The sequence below is a fragment of the Lissotriton helveticus genome, chromosome 7, assembly GCF_964261635.1.
Source record: "Lissotriton helveticus chromosome 7, aLisHel1.1, whole genome shotgun sequence".
In the NCBI taxonomy this organism is placed as follows: Eukaryota; Metazoa; Chordata; class Amphibia; order Caudata; family Salamandridae; genus Lissotriton; species Lissotriton helveticus.
The window spans coordinates 311,842,837-311,854,882 of record NC_136068.1 but is presented as its reverse complement, the minus strand read 5'-3'; the positions used below and the strand labels follow the sequence as shown (position 1 = coordinate 311,854,882).

At 41.4% G+C, this 12,046-nt stretch overlaps 1 protein-coding gene across 2 annotated transcripts in view; it reads left to right on the top strand.

The window, feature by feature from the left end:
- The window catches only part of KIAA1755 (KIAA1755 ortholog), a 525,057-nt gene that overhangs the window by 237,201 nt on the left and 275,810 nt on the right, over window positions 1-12,046 (top strand). For both annotated transcript variants that reach the window (XM_078652123.1, XM_078652122.1), the window contains exon 5: window positions 985-1,108. In XM_078652123.1, the coding sequence (XP_078508249.1) occupies window positions 985-1,108 (124 nt within the window). The remainder of the gene's footprint in view (window positions 1-984; window positions 1,109-12,046) is intronic.

Genomic DNA, 12,046 nt, shown 5'->3' with positions numbered 1-12,046 from the left:
TTATGGAGGCTTGGTGTAATCACAGGATAAAACAGTTAGTACTACAGATGTTATAATAGTCTCAATTCTTGGCCCCAGATCGTAAAGGGCTGCCAGATTTTCATGGGTCTATCTCTAGTCCCTTTAAGCTCGAGGGGGGCCAGGGCAAGTGAGGATTTTAGCCATTGTTCTGTTTTCGGAGGGTGGGGATCTCTCCATTTTATACATATTTCTCTACGGGCAAGCAGGACCAAATATAGCAACAACCCTCTATGTGTCTGTGGTGGGTCTACAGTGGATAGGCCATCGTTTCCGAAGAACACTAATGATATATTGACCTCGATGTTAACTTTGAAAATGTTACACATAGAATCTCCCACCCCCTTCCAGAACATACCTAGATCAGGACACTCATAAAAAATGTGGATATCATTGGCATTGGGTGCCATGCATCTAAGGCATTTTGGCGTAGGAAGTGGGGCGAACTTACCAATTCTGGCAGGCGTGTAGTAGGTAAAGGCAGTTGGTTACAAAGTGGTTTTTCTTTAAACTAGCTAGAATTTATAGAGTAGTTTTAGAGATGATTCTAAGAGATCGCCTATGGTAGATTCGAAGGGGGACTGGTTCCAGATCGATGATTGTGGTGGGATTTCTAAATCATCAACGTCCAAAAGCTTCTTGTACCAAAAGGAGATTTCTTTCTTAATTGACAGATGAAAGGAATTAGAAAAGAGACAGGATATGGATAATAAGAAGGGGGGATTGGGGAAAGAAAATCATAACACCAGAAGGGAGGCATGTACAGATAATCTTAATAAAAATAGCAGTGGAGAATATGGCAATAATAATGTGGATGCTATGTGAAACAAGGGGGAAGCAAGTATACTGTATAGAAAGGAAAAAGATTAGAGAAGAAGTCACAGGAAGAGAAAACATAAAAGTATGTACTTTATGAAGGTATCTGAATAAAATAATTATTGTCTCTGTTTGGCATGATTCCTGCAGGGAGCAGAGATAAGCAAGGCAGAGCTGTAATCCAGGTGACTACTGATAGCACAGCATGGGAGGCCCCTTGGTGCTCCACCAGAGAGGTGGCCCAACTTCTGCTCTATTTGTGCTCCATCCCCAGGTAAGGTATAAAAGAACACTTGAAATTCTCCTCTTTAGTAGGCCTTGTCAAAATGGTTTTGCTAAATCCCAAACCTTCCTTACGTTTATATTATGTACATAAAAAAAAATGTCAACATTGATAGGCCTCTGTTACATGTTCCTGCAAAGGAGAAGAAGTGCAGGTTGCTTTCTTGGGTGCCTGTTTCTCAACAAGCAACTTCTCAATCACTATATATCTTCCTGTTCATATTATATTAGGGTCATATGATTTCTATTATAGTTACATTTAAATACAGAAGCACTTCATACCGCTGATGAGGCACGGGAGCAGACAAGTGGAGCACTATGTGCCATTACTTAGATAGAAGAATGTGGAACTATCTGATATCCTTGGCAAGGAACTCCTTAGGACAGTGAAAACTCGGATTCCATCGCACATTATTTTGTAATCATGCTATTATGCTACCAGTTAAAATACAAACAGCTAGAATAGCGTATCATTAGCAAAACAAACAATGAAAATGTTGCCCTACGTTTCTTATGTTTGTAATAACTACCGTCCTTGTTGAAGTTAAAGTCGAAGTTGGCCTGCGTTTGATCTTGAGTGGTATTTGTATTCTAGAAAGAAAAGGTAACATCATACATGAATGTTCTTAATATCTACATGCTGTTCAGAGGGAGCAATGAAATACTTCATGTAATTATATTAATCTGCACATCAATTCACCATAGCCAGGTGAACATAAATACTCTAGGATCACATTTACTCACGTATGAAGGGGAGTTACTAAAATCTCTCTTTACAGCAGGCAAGGCCACCTCCTACCCATCACGTGGCCTCTAAACCAAACTTTTCCTACATCTCCTTTTGGATGATATTGCAAAAAATCTTCAGAGGGTGTTGGACTTGTCTCTCTCTACAGGGTCACCCCCAAACAAACTTTTGACTTCACCCTCCTGTTTTCTGAATCTGTTTTTATTGGCTTTTAGAGCTCTGCACACTTTTTCACTGCTAACCAGTGCTAAAGTACTTTTGCCTCTCTTATTTCAACATGGTCGAATTGGCTTACACCACATTTGCCTATTTTATTAATTTATAAATGCCAAGTAAGGTGGTGCTACATGTACTCAGGGCCTTTAAACTAAGTGCTACTAGTGGGCCTACAGTACTTAGTGTGCCGCCCACTTTAGTAGCCCTTTAAAAACATACCTCAAGCCTGCCATTGCAACCTGTGGGTGCACTTTAACACTGTCATTTGCCAGGCCTACGCCTTCCTTTTAAATACACATGTCACCACTAGGGTAGGGCCTAAACAACCCATATCCAAGAATACATTGTATTTAAAAAGTTGGAGATGTGCTTTTAAGTATTACATGTCCTGGTAGTGAAAAACTCTCAAATTCGTTTTTCACTATTGCAAGGTTTATCTCTCCCATAGGAAGACATTGGTTACCTTATTACATTTATTAAATAATAACTTTTGATTGGGAGCAGATAGGAAAAACATGTTTGATGTCTGAGGAATTGTAATTTAAATGGTAATGTCAGATTTTAAGCCACAATTCTGAAAATGCTACTTTTAGAATGTTTTTCTCGCCCTAACCATTTGGTGCCTGTAGTGTGTTCCTGGGTCTCATGACTAGGAGTAGTTGGCCTTTATTTATATGTCCTAGACAGCATCACCATAGAGGGTATGGGTATTGGCAGGCTGGGAGGCTGAGCTGTCACCTACGGCGCTTGCACTTAAAAAGGCACTGGCCCAGCTCCCACACAGGGCTTCACACTAGCCTATTGTGCCCCAGCCAGACTAGAGCCAGGGCAGTGAAATTCCAGACACCTCTGTAGGGATGAAACTCTAGAAGCTTCTCCCACTTTAAAGAGTGCATCAGATACAAATATGGGACCCCCCAGACCCACTGTTCTGTACACTCATGCACCTGGGGAGACTACAGAAGAAGGATGGTCTTCTGACATGCTGCTTGAGGCATGCCCTGCATGCTGAGAAGAAAGACTTGACTTGCACCCTTCATCCCAGGCTGAAGTGATTCCAAGGGTCAGCTGACTAACCTGCTATTAGAGCTACAGGGACATAACAAGCTCCAGAGGCCTTCCTGCATTTGCTCGGCTGACCTGCTGCCTGGACTTGCCACTGAACCTGCCTGGGCCCTCTGGCCTCTGCTGGAGTGAGTTCCTGATTCCGAACTTTTCACTCTTCGCCGACAACCAGCGACGATCAGCAAGGCAAGATCTGCACTTGGCATTTGAACATCGATAGCCTGCAGAGACCACCAACACGAAACTCCAGCAATGATTGTCTGCGACGCTCAACAGAATCTTTGCGCTACAGCAATGACCATCCACAACGTTCTCCCTGCTCCTCGCGGCCTCCTTTACCATTAAACGGAACTCTTCACGTATGACTCTAGAAGGTAACTTTTTGAGCAGGACTAGCCTGGTCCCTGTAACTGGCTTTCACTCCATCGAACTCAGCCTGAACTTTTGACTTTCACCCGGTCCCGCACAACCAGATAACCCCAAGTGCAGCTTTGTACATTTAAGCGCTATAATTACCTGAAATCTTGGAAATTGCACATCCCCAGTACTATTGATTTGATTTTTGTTGTTTTTTTGTCAAATAGTTTATCTAAAGTTTCTCTATTTTTCTAAATTGATGTGGGATTTTTTTTGTGTTTAAGTCAGACTGTTGCACAGGTTAACTTGGTGACTTTTGTGGTACACCCTGACAGGGATGGGGGCTGTTGCTTGAGAAGGGCTCACACCCCCCTCAACCAAAAATCCAGTTCCCCACAGAAGCAACTAGAATATGCCATTGGGTGTCAGTGCAGTCCCTTCTAAGTCACTTGCTTTCCATATGAAATAAGAATTTGCCTAGAATTCCCTTCCAGAAGGGAAGACGCTTCTGTGAATGGCTAGGAACAGTGTTAAGAGCAGGTTATACCTGTTTTGGTAGTTAACAACAATTCCATTTACTGCTCTAGGCTCACCTACTAGGGTTGGTAGATCTACACCGCTGACTTTGCCTGGTTAGTAGAGTCACCAATCAGGGTTTACCACTTATTTTCTACGCATGAATTGGTTTGTGATGGTTGCAATAACAGCCTTTCATCCTTTGCACCGTGTAATTATTGTGAACTGTCTCATTGGGGGTAAATCTGTAGCCTAGCCTTCCTTCTGACAGAGATAGAATGTTCTGATTCTCCCAACACCTCCTTAAAAGGTTTCACCCAAAACTCTGCAAAACTGTGCACCTGTTTCAGTCGCTCTCAAATGCATCACAATCAAGCTTTCTTTCACAGCTGTGTAGACAATCTTACAGAAGGTTAAACAAATAACCTTCAACAGAGCTGACAAGATGCATATATTTTTACTTAATGTTAAAGGGTTGCATTGGTCTTTGTAGTCTGGTTTAGACCTAACCATTTGCTGCCAGTGTCGTTTGGTTTCTTCTTTTTCTTGTCTTAGACTTCATTTATTTCTGAGCTTTCCAAACGCCAACTCCAAATTCGAGCTCCAAATTCCTGTCTCCACAACCATGTGGAGACAAAAGAATAAGATGGCATCTATTTAGCCAGTAACTAGGTAAATAATCAATTTTCTGAGCTATTTGCCCAGCCGCTCACTCAATATTAGAGATTATTTACTATTTGGTGGGTGGCCTTTTAAATAGCAGAGAAATGTAACTATTTACCTGGTCTATGGCTTAATAGCACAGATTCTGCACTGTTTGACCAGCACCCACGCAAATACCAGAGAAGCTTCGCAATTTACCCAGATGCTGGCTAAATAGTAGCCATTCTACATTGGTTAGGTTAGCAGCCAAGCAATAGCAAAGAAACTTCACAATTTACTTGGCTGCTGGATAAGTAGCAGACAATGTCTACTGATTGGTTGACAGTCCTGCAAACAGCAAAGAAACTGTACTATGTACTGGTCCTGTGGCTAAATAGCAGACATTGTGTACTGTTTGGATAGTTGTTAATCAAATAGCAAAGAAACGTCACTATTCACTTGGCCAATGTCTAAATAGCAAACATTATGCCCTATTTGTCCAGTAGCCATGCAAGTTGCCATGAAACTTCACTCTTTACTCAACTGTTGACAAAATAGCAGACATTAGGTACTATATGGCCAGAGGCCATGCAAATAACAAATACACTTCATTGTTTACCTGGCATCTGGCTAAAAAGCAGAAAAGACGTACTCTTTGCTCTGTGGCTTTGCAAATAGTACAGAAATGTCCCTATTTACCCGTCTGCTTGCGAATACCAGACATCATGCACTATTTGGATGTCAATCTTGCAAATAGCAAAGAAACTTCATTAGTTGCCTGTCTACTGACTAAGTAACGGAAATGAATGCCTGTTTGGCCAGCAGCTGTGCAGTGTTAGAGAAACCTCATTATTTACTTGGTGGCTGGCTAAAAAAACAGACAGCATAAAACATTAGGAAAGTAGTACAGCAAAATAGCAGATAAACCCATCTGATGTCCAAACAGTTTAAATTATTTATTATTATGCCTAGTGCAGATTTCACGAAGCCCTTACTCCCAGGTAGACTGCAAACAGGGAATAAGCACAAGTGTCACCCATCTCCTTATGCAAGTCAATACTAAAACCTAAATACAAATGGCCATGAACAGTACTAACTCAAAGAGCTAATGGTGCCAATAAAGAGACTATATGAATGTTTTCAAGTTAAATAGAAAGACATCCTATAATTCCTCTCCATTAAACCATGGACCAAGATACATGACTTAGGAGGCCTATATGTACCTGTGTTTCACAGAAGCCCTATTACTGTGTCTCACCCAATTTACCTCCTTCACCCCCAGCAAGTGTCAAAAAGCATTAGCGGATCAGATACCACGAGTCCCTTTCTGCACTCTTGCTGCTGTTGTGGTGTTGCCAGGTCTAAATACTAAGCAAGCACAATACACCATAAAAAAAGCACATAACTAGCACAAGGCCTCCATAAGAAGCGCATCGTGAGCCCAGCCATAAAATATCGTCAAAAAGAGGATCATGAGCATTAAAAAAGGATATTACCATGAGTGAAGAAAACAGTGGCGTTTGGCATGGCTCGCTGGTTGCGGGGCGGGTGCAGGGGGGGTGGAGGGTACGCATAATAAAATATTTATATATATATATATATATATATATTTACTTACCTTGCCACCAGGTCCGCGTCTCTGCTCCTGGTCTTCTCGAGGAACAGGAAGCACAGCCAGGCCCCACTGACCAATCACAACTCTGCAACGCAGGGTTGTGATTGGTAGGCACCCAGTCTCCCCTAACCAACACAACGCAGCAATGCAGCATTGTGATTAGTTTTAAGCATCCTGGTTCGACGCTGTAACACAGCCGGCATGGAGAGCAGGGAAAGTGCACATGAATGGTTTAGGTGGCCCAAGAGGGCCAACCAAAACGTCACTGCGCACTTAGGAGTGGGCAAATCACTCCTCCCCTGCCCTGCTCCGAAAGCAGAGCAGCCCCGCCCACCAGTCCAAAAAGCAGCCCAAACATAAAATGATAATAACTATTTAACTAAGTTATTATCATTTTATGTTTCCACTTCTCAATTTCGCACTGCTTGAAAGCAGTGGTGTGACGCTCCTCTGCCATAGCGGGGGAGCCGCCATGGTAGAAAACATTTTTTGTAACAGTCATTATTCTTTGCAGAAAACCAAATAATCCCATACTGCAGCACTGGTCAAATTGTGCAAGATGTTGAATATTTAATTGAATTTCTTGGCCTTCAATGGCTTTCAGCATTTAAAAAATCCTCAGATTACCTCTCCTATTGTGATCTTCCAGGTCTGATACCGCTTTTACAGTCTCGCCTAAGGCAGGGCGCATGTGGTGTTGCTTGCAAAAGATTTTACTTCCAGGGGCTTAGAGCCCAACCATTGCTTACCATTTGTTTGCTTCATTGTCACTCTTATTTGCTGCTTCCTGATTGGCCAATATTACCAATGCAGTAACCCAGGTATGTGCAGAACCTGGGGATAGATACGTTATGTGAACAGTGGTTCTGCCACGGAAAATAAGTATTTTGGTCTTACTTTATCCTCACATAGGTAGGACAGTCAATAAATGATTCATCAAAACACATCACCGAACACACAAAGGCATGATTGAATTGAAAAGTGTTTTTAGCTATATTAAAAAAGCATATATCTAGTGAAATTAATAGTAAAAAACAAGACTGATACACACTGTACATATACACCAAAAGAAATGTACAAGACTGGTGACATAAACAGTGACTCAAAAAATTATACATATATTAACAATGAAAAATAGACTCAATATATAACATATATAACACATGAAGCATAAATTGATTGTGCAGAGTTGGTTATGCAGACGAGATAACCCTAAAAAGACCTATGACATTTCATTTTTGAGCACTTAATTGGTCTGTTTGGGCAACAACGCTTGTACAGTGAATGTTGACGTTTTGACCTCTTTGTAAATGTGTGTATCTGATGGACATCACCGTGGGGTCTCCATCAGGACTAAGAATTAACAAATGTACAGCCTTTTAATAAATGTTATTGCTGAGAGTGATGAAGATAATCACCTGACCTCTGTATCATTCAATTGATACCTTATTTGCAGGGTACGTTGGACCTAGGCATATGTAGAAAAGAGGCCGTAATTGTGCATTCCTAACTGTAGACGTAGTGGATGGTTCCCTTTCCTCAAAATATGGAGATCCAAGATTAAAAAAAGAAGTCACAAAGGACTTTCTTGTATTTAGAGCGTTTTCATTGGATAAGGTGGATAAGGTTTTGCTGTGGTAGGATAAGCTCAGCTGAGGTCACTCCAGTGTCTTAGCTGGAGGAGAAGGGTGATTTATTGGTAATTTTGACTACTGTTGCAATCTGGAAGGTTTTGTTGAAGCAAAGTTTAAGATGTATCACTGATTCAGATGAGACACCTCATAAGCACCTAGTACCGGTAGCTAATTCTTGTGATTTTACACAGGTAAAATCACGCATTTCAGTTTTTGGTTAATACAATTGAAGCTAACTCTCCTTCACTCTGTGGTATATTTGTTTCATGAAATAAACACAGGGATCCACCTTTATCAAGATCAAGGCAAATTAGAAAAAGTGTCCTTCCAGAATGTGTGTCACTCCTAATCTCTGGGGGAGCACACAGCTTTGAGTAAATAACCCTCACCCACCAAAAGGACCCTTGGTGGCATGCTTCATCATCTGCTTCTTCCTGCCCTGCTGCGGGACGGGGTGTGCTACGACCTAAGAAGACGGGGTGCACTGAATTTAGGTTATACCACCAAGGGTCCTTTTGGTGGGTGAGGGTGATTTTAACAAAGCTGTGTGCTCCCCCAGAGATTAGTAGTGACATACATTCTGGAAGGACACTTTTTCTAATTTTCCTTGATCTTGATAAGGGTGGATCCTTATGTTCATTCAATGGTTATTGGAGGAGGACGTATCCACCTCTTATGTTTACTTTGTTCTACCTCTTCACTCCCCTTTTTGGTTTTTGTAAATTTGTTTCAGAAATGTTGTTATACTTGTATTCTGGTCTGAGGAATCACTGCGCTAGAGGTGGATTTGAATATCCCCTGCATCCATTTGGAGCTGTTGTCAGAAGAGACAGATGATCTTGCGTGGGTCTCATAAATGTTAAACCGTTACGGGGAACAGGTAGAACCTTGATGGACTCTACATCCGAGGTGGTTTGTTTTGCTTTTGGTATCATAGGAATAAGTGGCATCATTAAAGCACTGTCCTATTTATCCATGCCCAGTTTTCCAACTAGTCAAGGATGATCATGAGGCCTACGATATTGTTTTCAACAAATAAGTGAAGCCAGGGTTATCGGGTGTTTTCTACAGTCACTATTTCATAACAGTGTACTATAGTTCATAGGGATCTATATCTTGTTACATATAGTAGCTTATGATTCTTGTGACATCAGGACCGAAAGTAAGGTAATGTTTCCTAGTAATAGATGCCAGGGCCAGTCAGCAAGGTTGCTTGCAGCTTTTATTTTACTCGTGACTTCCAGCTTTTATTTTACCTTTGACTTGCAGCTTATATTTTACTCGTGACGTGCAAACGTATGTACTAAGTGTACAGAGTTCTGAGTGCCCTTTTAAAATAGCTGAAGCTCTGTGAATAATATGTTCTGAAAATTAATATTTATGCACAGTGAATTAAAAAACATAATGATTACGTCTGACATGGAATGCCTGGCAGGTCATGGCACACAAGTGCTAAGCAGGATAAGATCTGACGGGCTAGGACTGATGTTTTTCCACAGTATGTGTTGTGATCTGTTTGTTTCTGCTTCTTTGATTTGTTCCTGTTGCCGCAGCTATGTACTGGGAAGCGGTGGCTCGCAGGGCGCAGCTTTGTATATTTTTATATCGCACTGCGGGGATGGGCCCATAATACTATCCCTCCTGTTTGTCAGTTATTGTTTTTGGGTCGTTAGAAGTGCCCACATTGTGTGATGCCTACAGGGGGCACAGCAAACTCACATTATTCTATTCCCACCCTTCATTTCAGACATAGCAGGCCTTTCCTTGGTACTGGAACGGGTGATTCTTTGTGTTCCACATTACAGTAACACTTTCACTAACCGAATAAAAAGAGACGCTGACTGAAGAGGCAGGAGGCACTCGAGGCCTAGAGGAAGAGGTGGCTGCCAAGCCAGGTCATACAGCTCACACTCATTTCCATAAAGGACAAGAAGTGTATCCTGGGGCAATGTAGACCAAAGATAAAAGACACATGCCCGATCCTCTCTTCAGAAACTTGGACATCCTGAAATAAAAGTGTTGTACTTTCTCAAGCTGACTGAAAAAGCAAGATACAGAAACAATGATGTACAGTGGAAATACCTGTTCAATATGATGCATCCGTCCTTAGTTTACAGACAGGAAACTATTGCCATTCCTCTCTGCCCAAATGCACATTTAAATGTATAAATTTTATTAGTTGCATGTCGATATATGTCTTCATAATTATGTATGATTATATTGCACAACTTTGTGTCTCGACGCTTAATAATGGGTGTATTATTTCCCAACTCCATGGTACGCATTGTATGATCTTCAGAAGGATGAAAGATGTGCATGGCCTTCCTGGATCCAAATTGTAATACACATTAGCCCAATAAGCTAAATTGACAGAGTGGATACAAACAGCTATCTTGTTGAAACTCACCCTATGTGACCTGCATAGTAAACACAACATCCTGCAGCAGATGCATTACCTCTGTAGGTGATGTATTGTATAGCAGCAATTATATAGAGTTTACAACCCCTATGTGAGGTCCTGAAGCGCTTGCAAACATGAGTAGCACCATACACCATATAGGGTGTGTGGCTGGAAGATTTTGTTTTGTTTTGATCCAATGTGGGAAGTGTTTCAGTGTTGTGTTTGATGACCACCAAGGTGCTGTTATCATGTTATGGGACGCTGACCCTAGCAGTGTGTTGGATGATGAAGTGTGAGAGACAGACGCACAATGTTATGCTTTTTAGTATGCTGGTAGCTTTGAACAGAACTGCAGGCCCCCTTAAGATATTTCATATGATGGAAACTGCTCAGCTAGTTACTGCAATGGATTGCACAATCTAAGATTTAGTATATGGTTGTAGTCGCGAGCTGGTAAAGTTGAAGGGAGAGAGAAATAGAGAGATCTTTTTGGATGAGTTTTTTTATTATCATCCCAGATCTGAGTGCCTTTGCAAGATGTAATAAAGTGGTCAGATTGTATAGATGTTTGGGACCTGAGGTAGTAGACTATATTAAAGTCCTCCAAATTGTCCAAGCCTCTTGCGCAGCGTTCCATTTGTTTTGTATTGCTTGGATTCACCTTGCAGATATAACGTCCTTTTCCTTGAGAGTCTCTGTGGACAATGCACAGAGCCTTGAACATTACCCTTCTAGCCATAGGTAGCCAGTGGAGCAATTGCAGTACTGGAATCATGCATTCTCTTCGGTGAAGGTGGAGAAGAAGATCTTTAGCAGCAGTTTGGATGAGTTGTATTTTGTGTATGATGAATGCGGGTTCGCCGTGATGTAGGCTCTTGCTATAGTCAAACTTGGAGATTACATGCGTACAGGATGGCTTGCAGTTTATGTTGATGTATAATGTAGATGCGATGTAGTGTACTCATTGTATTCAAGGCACACTTTGTGACGTTGTTCGCATGCTGTATCAAGGATAGGCCTGAATCCATGGTTACTCCTATGTCTCTAACTTCTCTTGATGTTGTTGAAGTGGCTTTAACTTCCTTAGGCCAAATAGCAGGAGGCTGGTACTTTCGCCATTGTCCGCAGGTCATAATCTCTGCCTTTATGATTTTGAGCTTTAGATGGTTATTCATCATCCATGTGTTTATGGAATGAAGGATGTCATCAAGTTGTGAATTTCTGAGGTCTTCCGAGATATCCTTTTTAAAAAATGATTTGGGGGTCACCTGCATAGACTTAAAAGGGAAGACTGAATGAAGTGATTAGATTTGATAAGGTTGTTTGAGAGAAATCAAATACTTGTGGACATAAGATGGACCCCTGAGGAACACTCCAGGGTTGTGTGTGAGGAGGTGATGTAGAAGGGTATAGTTACACTACACTTTGTCAAAGCAATTCATTTGAAAGCATTTTCGCAGATTCTGATATTGTGAAGTCTTTGCAGTAGCATGTTGTGGTGTATAGTGTCAAATGCAACAAACAAATCCAGACGTATAAAGCCAGTTACTCTGTTTTTGTTCACTGTTTCCATCAACCCAGATAGATGTAGTCATGTCGTTTGTAAAGTGCATTGCTACCTAAAAAAAGGTTTCCCAGCACTGGCATCCTCACATATCCTACCAAAGTTACTGAAGCCACAGGTAACTATTAATGAAAAGGTGGGAACATCCACATTTTAAGCTTTACGAACAACA